The sequence below is a fragment of the Fusarium proliferatum genome (genome assembly GCF_900067095.1).
Source record: "Fusarium proliferatum ET1 genome assembly, contig: FPRO_scaffold003, whole genome shotgun sequence".
Classification (NCBI taxonomy): Eukaryota; Fungi; Ascomycota; class Sordariomycetes; order Hypocreales; family Nectriaceae; genus Fusarium; species Fusarium proliferatum.
Genome location: NW_022194792.1, coordinates 4,083,930 through 4,100,542, shown reverse-complemented (window position 1 = coordinate 4,100,542; position 16,613 = coordinate 4,083,930). Strand labels below are relative to the sequence as shown.

At 48.5% G+C, this 16,613-nt stretch overlaps 9 protein-coding genes across 9 annotated transcripts; 4 read left to right on the top strand and 5 right to left on the bottom strand.

Moving 5' to 3' along the window:
- Positions 1–915: 915 nt before the first annotated feature.
- FPRO_05661 (putative homogentisate 1,2-dioxygenase) lies at positions 916–2,395 on the bottom strand (the record flags this gene model as incomplete). The annotated part of the gene is made up of 3 exons (XM_031229511.1): positions 916–1,447; positions 1,530–2,282; positions 2,328–2,395. 3 exons carry the CDS (start codon positions 2,393–2,395, stop codon positions 916–918), a joined length of 1,353 nt encoding a protein of 450 aa, XP_031079740.1.
- Positions 2,396–2,760: 365 nt separating this feature from the next.
- FPRO_05662 (putative fumarylacetoacetate hydrolase) lies at positions 2,761–4,101 on the top strand (the record flags this gene model as incomplete). The annotated part of the gene is made up of 2 exons (XM_031229510.1): positions 2,761–3,703; positions 3,755–4,101. 2 exons carry the CDS (start codon positions 2,761–2,763, stop codon positions 4,099–4,101), a joined length of 1,290 nt encoding a protein of 429 aa, XP_031079739.1.
- A 552-nt stretch (positions 4,102–4,653) lies between these two features.
- Positions 4,654–5,023, top strand: FPRO_05663 (uncharacterized protein; the record flags this gene model as incomplete). Its single annotated transcript, XM_031229509.1, has 2 exons — positions 4,654–4,758; positions 4,808–5,023. The coding sequence occupies 2 exons, from the start codon at positions 4,654–4,656 to the stop codon at positions 5,021–5,023; spliced, it is 321 nt and encodes a 106-aa protein (XP_031079738.1).
- A 15-nt stretch (positions 5,024–5,038) lies between these two features.
- On the bottom strand, positions 5,039–7,390 carry FPRO_05664 (uncharacterized protein; the record flags this gene model as incomplete). The annotated part of the gene is made up of 5 exons (XM_031229508.1): positions 5,039–6,010; positions 6,056–6,307; positions 6,358–7,048; positions 7,094–7,222; positions 7,275–7,390. The coding sequence occupies 5 exons, from the start codon at positions 7,388–7,390 to the stop codon at positions 5,039–5,041; spliced, it is 2,160 nt and encodes a 719-aa protein (XP_031079737.1).
- A 293-nt stretch (positions 7,391–7,683) lies between these two features.
- FPRO_05665 (uncharacterized protein) lies at positions 7,684–9,346 on the top strand (the record flags this gene model as incomplete). Its single annotated transcript, XM_031229507.1, has 3 exons — positions 7,684–8,052; positions 8,105–8,981; positions 9,033–9,346. 3 exons carry the CDS (start codon positions 7,684–7,686, stop codon positions 9,344–9,346), a joined length of 1,560 nt encoding a protein of 519 aa, XP_031079736.1.
- A 247-nt stretch (positions 9,347–9,593) lies between these two features.
- FPRO_05666 (uncharacterized protein) lies at positions 9,594–10,408 on the bottom strand (the record flags this gene model as incomplete). The annotated part of the gene is made up of 2 exons (XM_031229505.1): positions 9,594–9,926; positions 9,980–10,408. The coding sequence occupies 2 exons, from the start codon at positions 10,406–10,408 to the stop codon at positions 9,594–9,596; spliced, it is 762 nt and encodes a 253-aa protein (XP_031079735.1).
- A 418-nt stretch (positions 10,409–10,826) lies between these two features.
- Positions 10,827–11,495, bottom strand: FPRO_05667 (uncharacterized protein; the record flags this gene model as incomplete). The annotated part of the gene is made up of 1 exon (XM_031229504.1): positions 10,827–11,495. The coding sequence occupies one exon, from the start codon at positions 11,493–11,495 to the stop codon at positions 10,827–10,829; it is 669 nt and encodes a 222-aa protein (XP_031079734.1).
- A 281-nt stretch (positions 11,496–11,776) lies between these two features.
- FPRO_05668 (uncharacterized protein) lies at positions 11,777–13,923 on the bottom strand (the record flags this gene model as incomplete). The annotated part of the gene is made up of 6 exons (XM_031229503.1): positions 11,777–12,241; positions 12,295–12,823; positions 12,867–13,152; positions 13,197–13,387; positions 13,435–13,814; positions 13,867–13,923. 6 exons carry the CDS (start codon positions 13,921–13,923, stop codon positions 11,777–11,779), a joined length of 1,908 nt encoding a protein of 635 aa, XP_031079733.1.
- Positions 13,924–14,427: 504 nt separating this feature from the next.
- FPRO_05669 (putative beta-glucanase) lies at positions 14,428–16,243 on the top strand (the record flags this gene model as incomplete). The annotated part of the gene is made up of 8 exons (XM_031229502.1): positions 14,428–14,677; positions 14,724–14,812; positions 14,860–15,214; positions 15,262–15,416; positions 15,462–15,571; positions 15,624–15,711; positions 15,762–15,873; positions 15,927–16,243. The coding sequence occupies 8 exons, from the start codon at positions 14,428–14,430 to the stop codon at positions 16,241–16,243; spliced, it is 1,476 nt and encodes a 491-aa protein (XP_031079732.1).
- Positions 16,244–16,613: the final 370 nt, after the last annotated feature.

The following is a 16,613-nucleotide window of genomic DNA, read 5'->3' as shown; positions in this document are numbered from 1 at the left end:
TCAACTCTATCAACTCTGGTCCTTAGTTGAAGCAAAAGACCGAAAACTTGAAAGCGTAGAGAAACCCTCTGAAGCGACCAGCGTCACCATGTGCCAAATACTCGTTCATTGCACCGTGTTTCGAGTACCGGGAACCAAGCTTATCGTGTGAAGAGGCATAGCTCTACTGATAACATCACAGGTCCAACAAGCATGATAACTGGACAGACGCCAACCATAATTCTGTTTCGGTGTAGACTCCACTGACGAGAGGTTGAGAGAAATAATGACAACAAGTATAATGGTGATCCACGCGGCAGCAGGTACCGCGTTTGGCCAGTACTCAATGACCAAGGCACTGGCAGTGATCTCGTAGGCAATAGGGATGCCAAAGAAGAAGTAACAGCAAAGATATCCCATAGTAAAGCCAAGGCTCCCAGAGACAAAGCGAGAGCTCTGGTAGGCTATTGGTGATCCAGACGCTGGCAAGGAAGTGCTGACTTCAGTTATTGCGGTAATCATGCCGTACACGGTGGCACATCTGAGAGGATAATCAGGAGATTTGGTCCAAGGGCATTATAGCTGGCATCTAACCTTGAGCTTTCCCATATCCTTATCACCTTTGCCCGCAAACTGAATCTGGGGTACAGGTTCGGCTTTAAGCCATACTAGATTCACCTCCGGTGAAAAGATGCCATGATCAGGCCACAGTTACCCCCGGGCAGTATAGCTATTTGGTTAGGCCGATCTCTTAATGAGATCTTCAGGTCTCTCTTTCTGAGTCATATATAAACTTTTCTACATTATTAAATACTACAAAGTCAACACAGACTAATCTTAGTAATACAGTCTTTATAATTTATATTCTCCCATACAGACCAGAATTCTAAGACTAACAGTATCTCAAGCCATCAAGATTACATTCACCAGCCCCACCTAAGACGGCCTCTTAAAGTGGACCTTCAACTCCTCCCAACTATGCTTATTATAATCAGGCTGCACCTTCTTACAAGTCTCCAAGCCCCAATCCGTAATCCCCAACATCAAACTACTCTCAAACATAAACGCCATGCTCCCCTCTCCAACCTTGACAGGCTTCAACTCCGCATTACTCGCCCTCTCATAAGAATCAGCATCCGGACCATGCGCAGTCATGATATTGTGCAGACTAGCGCCCGCTGGCTGGAAACCACCTCCGGTCTTGGCATCGTACTGTCCGCAGATTAATCCCATGAACTCGGACATGGTGTTGCGGTGGTACCACGGCGGGCGGAATGTGTCTTCTTGCACGAGCCAGCGCGGAGGGAAGATTACAAAGTCAGCGATGGCGGTGCCGGGATGGTCGGATGGGCCGGTGAGGACGGTGAAGATGGAGGGGTCGGGGTGATCGAAGGATGTGCTGCCGATTACGGAGAAGCGGCCTAGGTCGTATTTATATGGGTAGACTGTGACTGTCAGCAGATACTCTCTGTCAAGAAGCCAATGCATATCTGTAACTCACATCTGTTAAGATTAGCTTTGAACAGTCAATTCGGGGGAGAGATACTCACTTTCCATGCCATGCCACCACATCAAACGGGGTATGTCCCTGCTCCGCAACAAAAAGCTCATTGTTGAACTTATTCAAAATTGTCCAAGTGCTCTTCGTATCCTCATCAAAATCCGCAACAGGGATCTGAAAGTCCCGCGGGTTCGCCAGACAATTCGATCCAATAGGTCCCAACTCCGGTAGTTGGAAATGTCCCTGGTATAGCTCAAGAATATACCCTCTCACCGGCCCCTCAGGCAGTGTGATCCTATATCTCACTCCCCTAGGGACAATAGCAATTTCATTCGGTCTCACGAGCAGTCGTCCCAATTCGGTCTGGATATCCAAAACTCCATGCTGCGCAACGATGAGCATCTCTCCGTCAGACGAGTACATCGCTGTGTTGGCGTCCATGTCCCTCCCCGCAGCGAAGACGTAGATTCCAAGACCGGACTTAACAGTGGGATCGCCTGCGCCGGAGACGAGCTTTAGACCACGAACCCAATCGACGTTTTCATCAATGTCGAAGGGGTCCCAGCGTAGTTGCTGGGGCTCATAGTTCAATTTTGCTTTGAGGATTGGGGATGAGGCGTCATTAAAGCGTTTGTATGTTGAGTGTGAGGCGGAAGGGAGGATGCGGTACAGCCATGTTTGGCGGTTCTCATGCCTAGGAGCTGTAAATGCTGTACCAGAAAGCTTCTCGGCATACAAGCCATAAGGAGGCTTTTGGGGTGAGTTCGCGCCTATGGGCAGCGCTCCCTTAATAGACTCAGATCTAGCTCCATTAGCCACTTTCACATCAAGGCAGAGCGGGACTTACTCGTGGAATGAATCAAAGCCATTGAGGTACTCGTACTTCTCAGGCGTCGAAAACTTGGTAACAGGCATTTTCACAATAATCAAATCACATATGTCATGCTCAAAAGAACAGATAAGAAATCTTTATCAATCAGTTCTTTCTTCTTTATTTAACGATCTTCTTCGGTCCAAGCCCGAGTTTCCGAGTGGTTGATAGTTCCCGACCCCTCCGTCCCTGCTCGGAAAGAATGGAAATTTCCGAAACGACCCCGCGATGAGGATAGGCACTTATTCAGCATCACGACATTAATACAACTCTACAGCGCGATATAATGATCTCAAATAGACGGGCTTTTATTTGCAGAGGACTTAAAAGACCGGCATTGCCACTGAGAATATTTCGTTGTCAAATTGTTGTATCTTTCTCAAGGTCTTCACATCCGAAATTATCCAAAATGGCTTCTTGGTTACCTATTCCTTCTAAAAGCCACTTCTCACTGGCAAACATTCCCTTCGGTATCATCTCAACATCCGCTGAATCAACGCACCGCCCTGCAATTGCAATCGGCCAACATGTCCTTGATCTATCAGCGTTTGCCCAAAACAACGGTTTCTCCAAATTAGCCGACTTCCCCGCCGATCAACTCAGCGTCTTTTCTCAAACTACCCTCAACGACTTTGCTGCTCTTGGAAGACCCGTGCACAGAGCTACACGGGCTTATCTCCAAGATATCTTCCGCCAAGAGACTCCATATCCCGAAATTCTCAAGGATAATGAATCCCTGCGAAAACAAGCTCTGATTCCAATTGGAGATGTTCGGTCTCACTTGCCGCTTAGTATCGGCGACTATACTGATTTCTTCGCTGGTCGTAACCACGCTCACACCGTGGGTACACTCTTCCGCGGCGCTGCGAACGCTCTGCAGCCTAATTACAACCATCTCCCCGTCGCATACCACGGCCGTGCAAGTTCCGTCGTGGTTTCAGGAACACCCCTCCACCGCCCATGGGGTCAAGTCCTGCCTAACCCTCAAGCCAAAGAGCCTGTGTTCCAACCCTGCGCCCGACTCGATATTGAGCTGGAGCTCGGTATGTTTATCAGCAAGGGGAATAAGCTCGGTGCTCCTGTTGATGTGAATAATGCGGAGGAGTATATCTTCGGATATGTTCTTATGAATGATTGGAGTGCGAGGGATATTCAGCAATGGGAGTATGTTCCGCTGGGACCATTTAATGCGAAGAACTTTGGGACCACGATTAGTCCGTGGGTTGTTTTAGCGGATGCGTTAGAGGGTTTTAGGGGAAAGGGATTGGAGAATGAAGTTCCGCCGAAGAAGTATCTTGACGAGAAGAGGGAGGACCCCATTCTCGATATCAACCTTGAGGTTTCTATCACTAGTAAGTCACCACCTAGGCTCATTTGAAATTAGAGATACTAACATTATGCAGCTGCCAAGGGAAACAAGACGAAAATCACCCAAGTCTCATCCCAGAACCTTCTCTGGTCCTGGCCCCAGATGATCGCCCACCACTCCGTGTCAGGATGTAACCTGCGCACAGGAGATTTACTCGGTTCAGGCACGATTTCTGGTCTTGAGCCCGGAACGCAGGGAAGTCTTCTTGAGCAGACGATGGGCGGGAAGCAGTTTGTCAAGTTGGAGGGAGGAGAGGAGCGTAAGTTTATTCAGGATGGTGATAGTATTACTATTACGGGTTGGTCTGGTACTGCTGAGGATGGGCTTGTTGGGTTTGGGGAGTGTGAGGGTACGATTATTGCTGCTGTTCCGAGGGATTAGAGAGGTTGAGGAAGGGCTTAGGTTGTTTAGACTATAGATTTTACAATTGTTGTTTGAGCATCATTTTATTGGCTACAATGTGATGCATTGGAACTTCTGAGATCCTTCTCTTTGAGTTTACTCGTCAGCAGATTATCGTTGATCAACAAGTGCGCCATTTGCAGTTGGGAATTGGGCTGAGAGCTTATAGACGGCGTACATCACGAAATTCGCTTCATATCATCATAGCAAATTCGCCAAGCACTGAAATCACACTTTCGTATCGTATCGTGGAACAGAACATGTCGGAATTTAAGATGACTGTGATTTATGGCCACAGGCCTATACAATTCTCTCAAAAACCATATCCACAAGACACTATCCGGACCAAGTGCCGACATACTTTCCCTCTTCGTATTTCTGCACAACAGTGGAGCCAATAATCCCTCCGGAAATCTCAACTCAAATTCCGAGCGAGCTACTTCATATAAACCTCCAAACCTCCAAATACACTTCTAATCTCTATATCCGTACTTCCCTCTCCACTCCACCAACTCCACACCATCTTTCACCATGTCCGGCAAAATCACCCGCGTCACCCTTTTCAAGATCCCCAAGGCAGAGGATCAACAACACCTCATCGATCTCTACAAGCAAATGCCCCAAAAGGCCACAAAAGTACTCCCCTCTCAACCCCCCCAATCTTTTCCCCTCTAACATTTCAAAGGACGGAAAGCCATACATCGTCTCAGTGCAAGCTGGAAAAGCAAAAGCAGATCAGCGCTCGCAAGGCTTCACAATCGTGGCTATCTCGACATTCGCATCGCAGGAGGATTTTAACTATTATGATACACAATGCGCTGCGCATCTTGAGCTGAGGACCTTTGCGAAGAGTGTTAATGAGGGCGTGGCGATGATTTACTTTGAGAATGAGATTGTATAGTTTAGAATAAGATTGTTATATTAAGCCTTGGAATCTCATGGATATATCCTTCCCTTGCTCTGCTGCCATTGCGTACTCTCCCTCTTCGCTGAATGTGCTTGGAACGGGTTGTAAGAATTGCTGTCCTTCGCCGAAGGCGTTAAAGAGGTTGAGGAGTGATTCGCTCATTTGGAACATATCGGGAACTGAATTCGCAACGTCTGCGTCACCAAACATCATGTCGCCGAAGGAAAAGGCTTCGTTTTCAGGCATTGCCATGGGGACGTGCTCTTCAGCGTTGACTTCGACTTGCGGAACAGTCTGCTCATTTGTAGCCCCAGTTTCATCATCTTTTCGAGGCTCGCCGTCTTCGCCGTTTTGAGGAAAGCCAAAGGTGTTCATTCGGGGAATCATACCGCGAATACTCTTCCAAAGTCTTTTGCTCACAATGTTATGTCGTGATAATCCTCGCACTAGTTCAACACCATCTGAGAAGGTGCGTTTGCACGGCACGGAGAAGATCTCTGGGGCGTGACACACAGCCAAGAAAATAACTGCCAAAGCACTGAGCAGGAAGTAGTTGAAGACATTCTGCTGTCGTTTGTAGATATCCGTCGTAGCGTGCAGATGAACCAGGACTTGGATAGTATCCTGCGCTATATCGACTACCAACCATGCATTCTGTGGATTCGCAGCTATGCTCGCCGTGCTCATCAGATGATGCCTATAAATGAGGATACGAGCGTAATTGCCACGGAGGTATAATAGCGCCCGCAGACGATGTGGCAGTCGAGGTTGGGCTCGTGGTGCAAGGCCAAGACGTGGATGACGAAGTCGGAGATGCGGTGGAATAGAGTCCAGCCAATCTTGAGTTTTCAGATCGAGAATAGCAGCTGTATCATCTGGAATGGTCTGAGAAGCTGATCCAAAAGGCGGAATAGCTTCCCAGATTTTAGAGCATAGTTGACCATATCCAACCATACACTGAAGATACAAATACTCTTCATCCTATTCTAATCAGCTTAGATCAATGTCTCTCACAAACAAACTTACAGGTTTTGGTAGTTCTGGATCAACGTCCTTATCAACCAGCGCAAACGATAAACTCGTTCCAAAACTCCATCGTCGATCAAGCACGTACACGCACCAAAACACCCGTGTAGCTAAGCGCCGAGAATCTGTGTCTTTGAAGTTATCCAAAAGACTCCTCTTTCGATGAAGGCCCATTTCTAGAGCTTGCCGTGCTGCTATGCCGATAGACCGCCAGGCTAATAGCTCCTCGCCTGCATGGAAGTAGTATATACTCTACTCCTGTCAGTAATCCAACCATTTTCGCGATAGTGGGGGAGACGTACCAGCATTGCCAAAAGCTGGACTTCCTTCAAATCAACTTGTGGACTCAGAATACTCGATACATTCGTCTGCACCGAATCCACAATCGCCGTCGCCAACTCAAGCTTACTCGGCTCCTCGAGTAAAATTCCCGTTGATATCGCCACCTTTGCAATATCAATGTCCTTACTGCTCACCCTCCCCTCATCCTCAAACCCACCACCACGAATCGCCTGCAGTATCTCCTTCGACTGCGCGATATACTCCGCGATGTCGATAAACGGATACACCGACTCGACCTCCTCCTGGAAATTGACGAGATACTTTGTGATGTCACTCGCCGTGCAGCAGTGCCAGAAACTTAGATCATTAATGGAGTCCAGGGCTGGCTCGATGGGAGATTGCGCCCCGCTGGGAGGCATGGAGTCGAATTTAGGGACGCCCATGCGATTGAGGGAGCGTTCGCTGACGAGGATGCCAAAGGCGGAGCGCGTTGGGCCGACGAATTGGGGCTGTTTGGGCATTTCGCCGCGGTGCGTGCTCGCGGGCGAGTGGGTTACTATGTTGTGGGATGATACGGTTGATGCATCATGGGGAAGGGTTTGATGTTGGTTCTGGTTCTGGTCTTTGAGCTCGCGGACGACGCCGACGAGGTCTGACATTTGCTGACGAAGCTCTGATAATTGATGGTTCAGAGCTTGGATATTTTGATTACTGCTGATTTGTCAGTTCATTCTTTGAATGCAGTGCAATACTTACTCATCGGGCTTTTCTTTGGTAGCTTGTGAACTCGTCACGAACGTACACGTCAATCCACCAGCGATACATCTCTCACACGCGTTATCCTCTGAGGGAATACACTTGAGTTTCTTTTTCTTACAATCATCACTACTCCAGATCAACAATCACTCAACTCCATCACCATGGATCTCTCACTCACCAAGCAACAGAGGTGTATTTGCCCCTCTTACTCCGTGGAGCAGGTGTATCGCCAACGCTCTCAGCATCGGCCGAGTTCCGCTTTTTCGGCTTTAGTACCGGGTGCTCTTCAGACATGGCGAACAGTAAAACAATTTCCGAAAGGTCAAGAAGTCGACTGAGGGGTCCTGGATTGGAAATCACAGGTTAAAGAGGGCTTCTCGGAAAATCTTCCGAGGTTTCCGAGTCGGAAGACTAAATCGTTTGCGGGGTTGGATGAGCTAGACAGCTTCTGGACTGTGGGGTTACACTTGGCGTATTTTCGTGTTATGGAGGGTAGACATTGACTTTGGGATGGTATATAGAGCTGAAAGTAATCCGTATTCCAAAAATCTCACTCACTAGCACGCAGATTCACCCAAGGCTTCATCATGACGATCGCTAACCTGCTTGTTTCGCTGAACAACCAAGTCCACGAGAACAAGGGCCAGTCCCTCCTCGTGACGCTCCTGATTGGCCCGCTGATCTACATCTTCATCAACGAACTCATTCGTCACAACGCGAGGATCAGCAACTTGAAGGGCCCTTCGGGGTTACCGCTGATCGGCAATATCTGGGACATTCACATCAACGCCGCTGAGAAATACCGCGCTTGGGCGAAAAAGTACGGTCCTGTTTATCAGATTCAATTGGGGAACATTCCTATTGTTGTTGTCAATTCTGCGGCCGCTGCGAGGACTATTTTTGGTGCGAATGCACAGGCTTTGAGCTCGAGACCCGAATTTTACACCTTTCACAAGGTAAGCACACTCTCAGTATCGATGATTTACAATGGAATTGCTGACGGTTTAGGTTCTCTCTGATACTGCTGGTACTACAATCGGCACTTCTCCCTACAGCGACTCCCTCAAGCGTCGTCGCAAGGGCGCTGCCTCAGCTCTCAACCGTCCATCAGTCGCAACATACGTCGATCATCTCGATGTCGAAACGCGCGACTTTGTCAGGGAGCTTTTCGAGTATGGCAAGGGCGGCAATATCCCCGTCGACCCTATGCCCATGATTCAACGCCTTTCTCTATCTCTCGCACTCACTCTCAACTGGGGTATTCGACTTAAGAGTCAAAAGGACGATCTTTTCTCTGAAATCACCCACGTCGAGGAAGAAATCAGTCGTTTCCGCTCAACCACTGGCAATCTCCAAGATTACATTCCTCTCCTCCGTTTGAACCCTTTCAACATGCACTCTGCCAAGGCAAAGGAGATGCGAAACCGTCGGGATAAGTACCTGACTGATCTTAATAACGGTCTTGACGAACGTATCGCAAACGGGACTTATAAGCCCTGTATCCAAGCCAATGTGATAATGGACAAGGAGGCCAAGCTGAACAAGGACGAACTCACCTCCATCAGTCTCACCATGTTGTCAGGCGGTCTTGACACTGTTACTACACAGGTTGCGTGGTTTGTCGCGTATTTGAGCCAACATCCTGAGATTCAGGAAAAGGCTGTCTCGGAGATTAGGAAGTTTTACAGCGAGAAGCAGCCCATGTGCGATGAGCAGGATGATCAGAAGTGCGAGTATATCGTTGCGCTTGTGAAGGAGTCGTTGAGATATTACACTGTTCTGAGACTGGCGCTGCCGAGAGCTTCGATTAGGGATATTGTCTATGAGGGTGTTACTATTCCCAAGGGCACTGTTGTTTTCTTGAATGCTTGGGCTTGCAATATGGGTAAGCCTCCACTCGCCTCTTGTCTTGTGTATCGTGACTAACATTCTGCAGACGATCAAGTCTGGTCTGATCCTGAGGTCTTCCGTCCTGAGCGATGGTTCGAACAGCCCGATGCTCCTCTCTTCACATACGGCGTTGGTTACCGTATGTGCGCTGGCTCTCTCCTCGCCAACCGAGAGCTGTACCTTGTCTATATGAGACTTCTGAACAGTCTCAAGATTGAGAAGTCCGATGAGGTTGATTGCCATCCTATCACTGGTAGCTTGGATCCAACAAGTCTTGTCGCTTTGCCTCGTCGATACAAGGCTATTTTCAAGCCTAGAAACCCTGAGGCTTTACAGAAGGCTTTGGCGGTTGAGAACTGAATAAGAGATATTGAGGTTGGTGGGTGAAGGGGATCTGTTGGGTGCTGTGTTTGAGCATGCTTAATGACTTGTGGTCTTGTTTGTGTTACTATTGCATGGTGATATGTACCCGTCTGGATCATTGAACCCCTCTGTTAGTCTATAGGCTAGATACAAATAACAAGAGTTAACCAATGTGTCTTTCTGTTCCGTTTCTTAAGTTCTGCATCTGAACCTCTCATCCTTCCTGACCTATTTCGAGCAGGGTTTACTGCGCAGCCTTCTCGATAATCTCCACAACCTTAGGTAGAGTCTTCTCACTCAGAAACGGACAATGCCCTGCCTCTATCTTCTCCACACTGACTGCATCTCCCATCGCACCAACCATAGCCAACTGTCCCTGCACGGGAACTGCGTTATCAATCTCACAGACAACATACGTCTTGGGCACTGTGATATCTCTGGCGACAAAGTCTGCGGGTGTTTCGAGAGACGCTGTGCTGTGATTGACACATTCACTGATTGCCTTCTTGCCTACTTCGGGAGCACAATCGTTGTAGAAAGCGTTTTGTGCCTTGTCGTTTAGATAGCAAATATCGTCCTGGGAACATGTTAGTAGTATTCTGGCCCGATGTCAGGCTTTGCGTAGCTTACCGTTCTGTCGAGAAAAGCACCATGTTGGCCTCCAGCGGCGGACAGAAGAGAAAGACCCTTCACCGGTAGAGCAAACGCTGCGATATAGACGACGTGCGAAACACCCCCAGAAAGACCCTTTGCCCCTCGTTCATGAACCTGGTAGCCTTCAGCGGCGGCAGAGCCCGTAATGCCTCCGTAGCTATGGCAGACCAACACGATCCGCTTGCCTTCATCAAGGGCCGGTCGAAGAGACTGCCGAATGGCTTTGACGTCGTCTAGATGAGTCTTGCCTTTGATGTTTTCATCGTTACCAGCTGTGACATTATCGGGTTGAAGAACTGTGAAGCCCCTGTCGGTCAAGGACTGCACAAGGCCTTTGTAGTGGCTTGCGCGATGCCAAGCACCTTGGGCGATGGCGATGACGGGCTTTTCCGAGTTTGTAGACATGATGCGATATAGCGATTTCTTTGAGACGCCTTAGTAACGGGGAACGAAGTGGATGGAAGCCAGTATTTATAGTGGAGGGTGGGTCAATGTCAGCACTATCACTCCCGTACTAGCTACTTCTCCATCAATCTCAGTCCCTTCATATTGCAGGAAAAGGTGTCTCATTTGCAGCCTAGATTGACTCCTTCAGGTGGTTTGGCTGACAGTGCTGACGAGTTGAATCCTGTCAGCGATATCGCCCAGAGTATCAGCGGCAAGTCCGCCAATGAGCGACTGAGCTATCGCTCGTGATGCATGTCAGCTACAAGGTTGAGAGTAGGGCTGATATTTGATTGAGAAGAAAGTCTAGACCTTTATACTACACTATTCCGTACTCCGCGTGTTCTATACCCTATAATCTTATCTTTAGATCCCCAAATCACAGCTTGAAAGGGCTCTGAGGCGGGCTCGCACCCATCGACAGCTCCATACTGTTATCGATCTTCTCCATCGTCTTCTTAAACCCCTCCCTCCGCGCAATCCTCTCAAGATACTTCAAAACATTAGGATACTCCTCCAGACTATACGGCGAAAAGTATCTCATCGTCGTGAGCGGAAACACAACCATGATATCAGCAGCCGTAAACTCCTCGCCCGCAAGCCACTCATTACTCTTAACCCTTTCATCCAGCAACTTCAGCGCCTGTCTGTACTTGGCTTTTCCAAACTGCACAACAGGGTTATCATCGCTCAATTTGGCAGAGCGGATCAGCATAATTCGACCTAGTGCTGTTTGGAGCGTTCCGTCGACGTAGTGCCACCAGTACAAGAAATCAGCATACGCTGGGTGATCGGGGGTAAGGAAGAGAGAGCCGTTGGCGTATTTGTGGCTGATGTATTCGATGCATGCGCAGCTTTCGGCGAGTGTTGTTTGGCCGTCTGTTATGACGGGGGCGGCGCCCATGGGGTGAATGGCCTTGAAGTCGGCGGGTGCGAGGAGGGGAGAGCGTTTGTATTGCTTGAGATCATATTCGATGCCGAGTTCTTCGCAGAGCCAGGGGATGCGCTCTGACTGGGAGACTTGGAGGTGATGAACTGTGATAGGCATTTTGATGAGTTGAATGTGATTGAGGGTTGTGGAGTTAGGCTATAGGACTGCGAGTCAGTTGTTCTTATACTGCTCTAAACCTCCATCTCAATCGTCATTATGGAGTTCATCTTTTCCGTGCCGAGGCATTTACCGGTCCCACTATCTAGTTCGAGACTTGTTTGACCAATGGCATAATTTACCGACTCGGAGAATGTCACCGCTAGTACGATATCGTCTGCGCTAAGATGATTTGTCATATGACAACTCAAAGCGGCGCCAGTCGAAGCTCTAGGGTATTTCTACATCGAGGCGAAATCCCATGAGGTCTGATCTGCATCTATGAACGCTAAATCGAAATTGTCGTCGATCGAAAAAAGACCGGCCATATCCGCATCGATAAGTGAGTTGAATATGTCCAAAGCCGGCCACTCAATCGATCCTGAGTCAAGTTGTATCGGAGTTTGCGGGATTATCGTGCTCGGGTTACTCGTATTCGCTGTGAGGTCTGAAAGTTGAGGATTGGACAACACGTTGCCACTACCAGCAGCAGTGGTCGTAGTTGGGTCAGAGGTTTCATCTCCGGCTTTGACATATCCATTGTCATCAGATCGCAACATGCCAGCAAATTGTAAAATCGACGATTTTGCAAGCGACGCATCGACGTCAAAGTCAACGAGTGCCGAGATATCCATATACTTGGGTTCGCCAGAAATTACAGGCGGGTTGCGTTTATGAACATTGTGAAGGCACCGCACATAAAGTTGCTGTCCCCGCGTTAATCTCAGCGACATCATATCTATATAATGAAGACACTCACCAGTAATGAAGCTAACTTCCAGTAACTTGACATGCCCTGCGTCATTTTAATATTGGCGTCGATGTTGGATTGCGCTCGCTCCTTGACTGATGGCTCGGTACACCAAAGAAAAGGGATCTGAATGGCACAGCTGGAGTAAGCTGCATATGCGACAAATATTGGCATCGAACTAAGCGGATAACCAGTAGTTAATATCGCAGATATGAGACTGGAAATTGCAATAGCGTGATCAAACGCGACTTGGGCAGATAATTGTCTGGCTGATGAGTAAGTCTTGTCACCTTTCGACCAGCAGAAGAGCGGAACGATGGATGAGTGCAGTGCACAGAGGGACTGGTGGTAGGCGAGGTTGGTGAGAATAATTTTGGGTAAAATATTCCGTGGTATGCTTGAGACAGTAGATGCATCAAGCTTGAACGCCACAGGAACATTGTCCCACCATGAGGAGATGTTGTTCTCGACCCTAAAGATTTCTCGAAGGCGCGAATTGAGATCGCCCTCGGATCTGACGGCAGACACGACAGACGACCTGAGAAGTCAGCAAAATTGTTGACAGACGAGATTTGACCTACCATAGATTGAGACCGTGTATGAGCTCTGCAAAAATACTTCCTGAGCAAGTTCCATTCGCAATCGTTGCGACCGCCGAGCTCGAAGTCCCAACCGCAAAATCTTCTTCAGACCAAGGCAGCGGCAGATTCTCAATATCGGAAATCGCTTCAAAGCGAAAGAGCTTCTCGCAACTGAAGCAGTGAAACAAATAACATGCCCAGAAATGTCTTCGTCGCAATTCAGCTTCGAGTGACGAGCCGTTCTTTGGACCTGTTCCGTTTATGTGGAGGAGTTGACAGGCATTACCTGGTAAAGTCAGCAATGAAAAGGTTAAACCTGAGTGGGCGCACCTTTGTGAAGATAGCTTATCTTCCATGAACCTTGGCTATGCCAGAACAGCGATAAATTGCAGAACGTCACGAGATTATCATCGTTGAGCTCTTCAGCATCTTGAAAGACCAGTGCTCCGGCTTCTTTAGCCCACTTTGTCATGAGACCTTGGTCTTTGAGAGTAGCTTTCCCCGAATCATCACGGTAGAAACTTGGTTGTCAGATAGGTTCAGCCGGGAGATGAGAATGGAGGCTTACTTGGCGCCCCAGGCACAAATGCTAAGAAGAATATGAGACTTAACGGTCTGATATGCAACAGATTGCAAAAATGTGGCCTTTTGTAAAAGAAGAGTGGATTGATAGACATTGTCAAAATATAGCTCAACCAGGGTATTGACCAATGATGGGGCGATGACTTTAAACAAATCGTGGTTTGATGCAGGTTCGATGCTGAGAAAAGCTGGTCGAACAACTGGGTCCAGATGACTCGAGTGAACCGAACGTGAAGTTGCATGTGCACCTGCAGATTTCCTCGTTCCCTTAGCCGCTCTACTGTGAGTCCGACTGGTGTCATATTGGCAGGTATTCTTCAACCTGACGCATCGCTTACAGCTGGGTCGCTCTCCGGAGCAGCGTATCTGGAATGCAAAGTTAATAAGACTCGGAACATTTGAATTTAATTATTCTGACCTTTTGCTTTTTACAGACATCGCAAGCCTTGCTCGGACGTCCCGGTGCATTAGCCATGCTGACACAAGTGCCTTAGATTGTGAGATTTCCCATGACGCATGTCAGCAACCAGATGCCATCCAAAGGGAAAACGATAACCCGAAGCCTGCACATCAGCATTGCAGCACTAAGCTGACGAACAGCATCTTCACCGATCAACCAGCCAAAAACTCAATCTCAATTGAACATGCAACGGACAAAGCTCACCCGATTCACATCTCTTGTAATTTAGGCTTTTCTCGCTAGCGGGCCGATTGGTGGTCGCCAATTATCCCGGGGAGCCAAGAGTCCCTATGATTGAAGCGTCTACCAAACCCAGCGGGGGATCGACGTGCAAATTGGGGGGCTCCCCCGCAAAACAAACAAGCATAAAACGGCCGTGATGCTAAGGCGAGGTATGACGCCGTTGGGGGGACTTCTGCGCCGTCGGGCGGAGATGTACCGAGATAGCTATAAAATGAAAGCATTTCCGTTTGGTTATACAGATCACAGAGCTTCTCAATTGGCCAATTGATTGCTAGTATGACTCTCCTCTCGGTTCTCGCATTCGCTGCGCTCGCGAGTGCAAAGTGGATTGTGCCCGGTGCGCGATGGTACGATACCGATGGAAACCTGTTCAATGCGCACGCTGGTGGTCTTTGCGTCGATAGGGAAAGTGGAAAGTTTTACTGGTTTGGCGAACACAAGACCGAAGAGCAGGAAGAAGGCGGCGGTATCTCGGTCTACAGTTCTGATGACCTCGCTACATGGGAGTCTCACGGTTTGGCACTGAGTTTGTCTCCCAATTGATACCACAGATTGATCCTAATGTGCTACAGAGCCTGAGGAGGGTCATGAGTTTGTGTCGCCCGAGAGTATCATCCAACGACCCAAGGTTCTCTACAGCGAAGAAACAGGAAAATACCACGTATGTCTCCCCCTTCTCATTAAACTCTTAAGCTGACCTTGTCTCAGATGTGGTGGCACGCCGACGACCGCAACTACAGCCTTCTGCTCCAAGGCCTCGCAACATCCGACAACATCGCAGGCCCCTACAAATTCCAACACGCCGTCTCCCCCCTCGGAAACTGGTCCCAAGACTTCGGCGCTTTCACCGACTACAAGACCGGAAAGTCGTACGCTCTCTACTCCAACGGCGATAAAGTGCAAGGTCGAGATGTCTACGTCAGCGAGTTTAATAAGAACCTTACGGATGTGGAAAAGGTCACGTTTCGGTTTAATAAATACGATTTCGAGGCGCCGACTATTATTCAGACGGAGAAGAGCTACTGGACCTTTATGAGTCATAAGACCGGTTATCGGCCTAATAGTAAGTAAGTTGGGAGAGGGTGAAGGAGGGAAGGCTAACTGGTGTAGATGTTGTGGCTATGAGGGCTGATAAGCTTGAGGGTCCCTGGTCGCAGCCCTTTTTTGTTGCGCCGGCTTATACGAGGACGTTTAGTACGCAGAGTGGGTTCTCGTGGAGGATCAAGGGGACTAAACAGACTACGTATCTTTACATGGCTGACCAGGTATGACGCCCAATTCCGTGGCAAATCGAAGCTGACATTTTGAAGTGGGATCTACCGTCCATCTGGGAGAGTCGCAACGTCTGGCTCCCTATTGAGATTGACGAGGAGAACAAGAGTCTCAAGGTCGTTTGGCACGATGTTTACGATTTGAATGTGTAAGTCTCACTACACGCGATTGGTTGTCAAGACGGTGCTGACTGGTTGTAGCAAAACTGGTGAATGGAAGCCTATCAAGGGCAAGACATACCCCTCCAAGAACGCCAAGTTTGCCGGAGACGCTCATCTCCAAGAAGCTGTGAGTCAATATGACCAGAAGTATAAATGATTGCTAATGACGGTGATTAGACCTTCGGAACGGACCATGTCATCGCAACTGGCATCTACGGCAACGACAGTACCGCAACATTCACAGTCGAAGGACAAGGCACTGACCAATGGGTATCTTTCTACCACCAAAGTAAATCCCCTTCCCCTGCGCTCTCTCCTTTTCACATACTAATAATCACCCAGATATTGATGACATGGGCTTTGGCGATCAGCCAATGGGTCAACCCGATCGCATCAACGGAACATGGGCGATCCGACGAATCAGCAGTGTTGTCGTCAACGGCGATAAGGAAAAGGTGCACACCCTGTGGCAGAAGGATACCCACAAGGGAATTATTCTCTCAGCTCCTTTGCTGCTGCCGCTCAAGAAGGGCAAGAACACTATTACTGTTGGGGGTCTGAATAACGGGAAGGATGTCAAGGGTGCGGATCTGGATAGGATTGTGGTGTATCCCCCTGAGAAGAAGAAGGGAAAACGTAGCTTCTTGGGTATCTTTTAGATATTGAGATTTAGAATGGGTGAATGGAGAGACTTAGTTGTGCCTGGCCTCTTTGAAGTTGGTTTGAGATTACATGAGCTTACCAAAACGACACCGCATTTGCTTAATTTCACTCTTGATTCGCACTATCACTCTGACAGCCAGGTCTCACTACCACAGTTTCTGTTCGTGAACAACATACCTACGCGAGAGATGGATTATGTTCATCTACTGTGACAGAGGCACACTGACACTGCCAAGAGCCTCTTTGCGTATCGTCTGTTCTACCACGTCTATAGATTGAACACTTACCCATATGTCGCCAAATAACACTGAATGCTTTGTTTCAAATCCCATCAATCGAACTCTTAACTCTCCATTGTTCATCTGC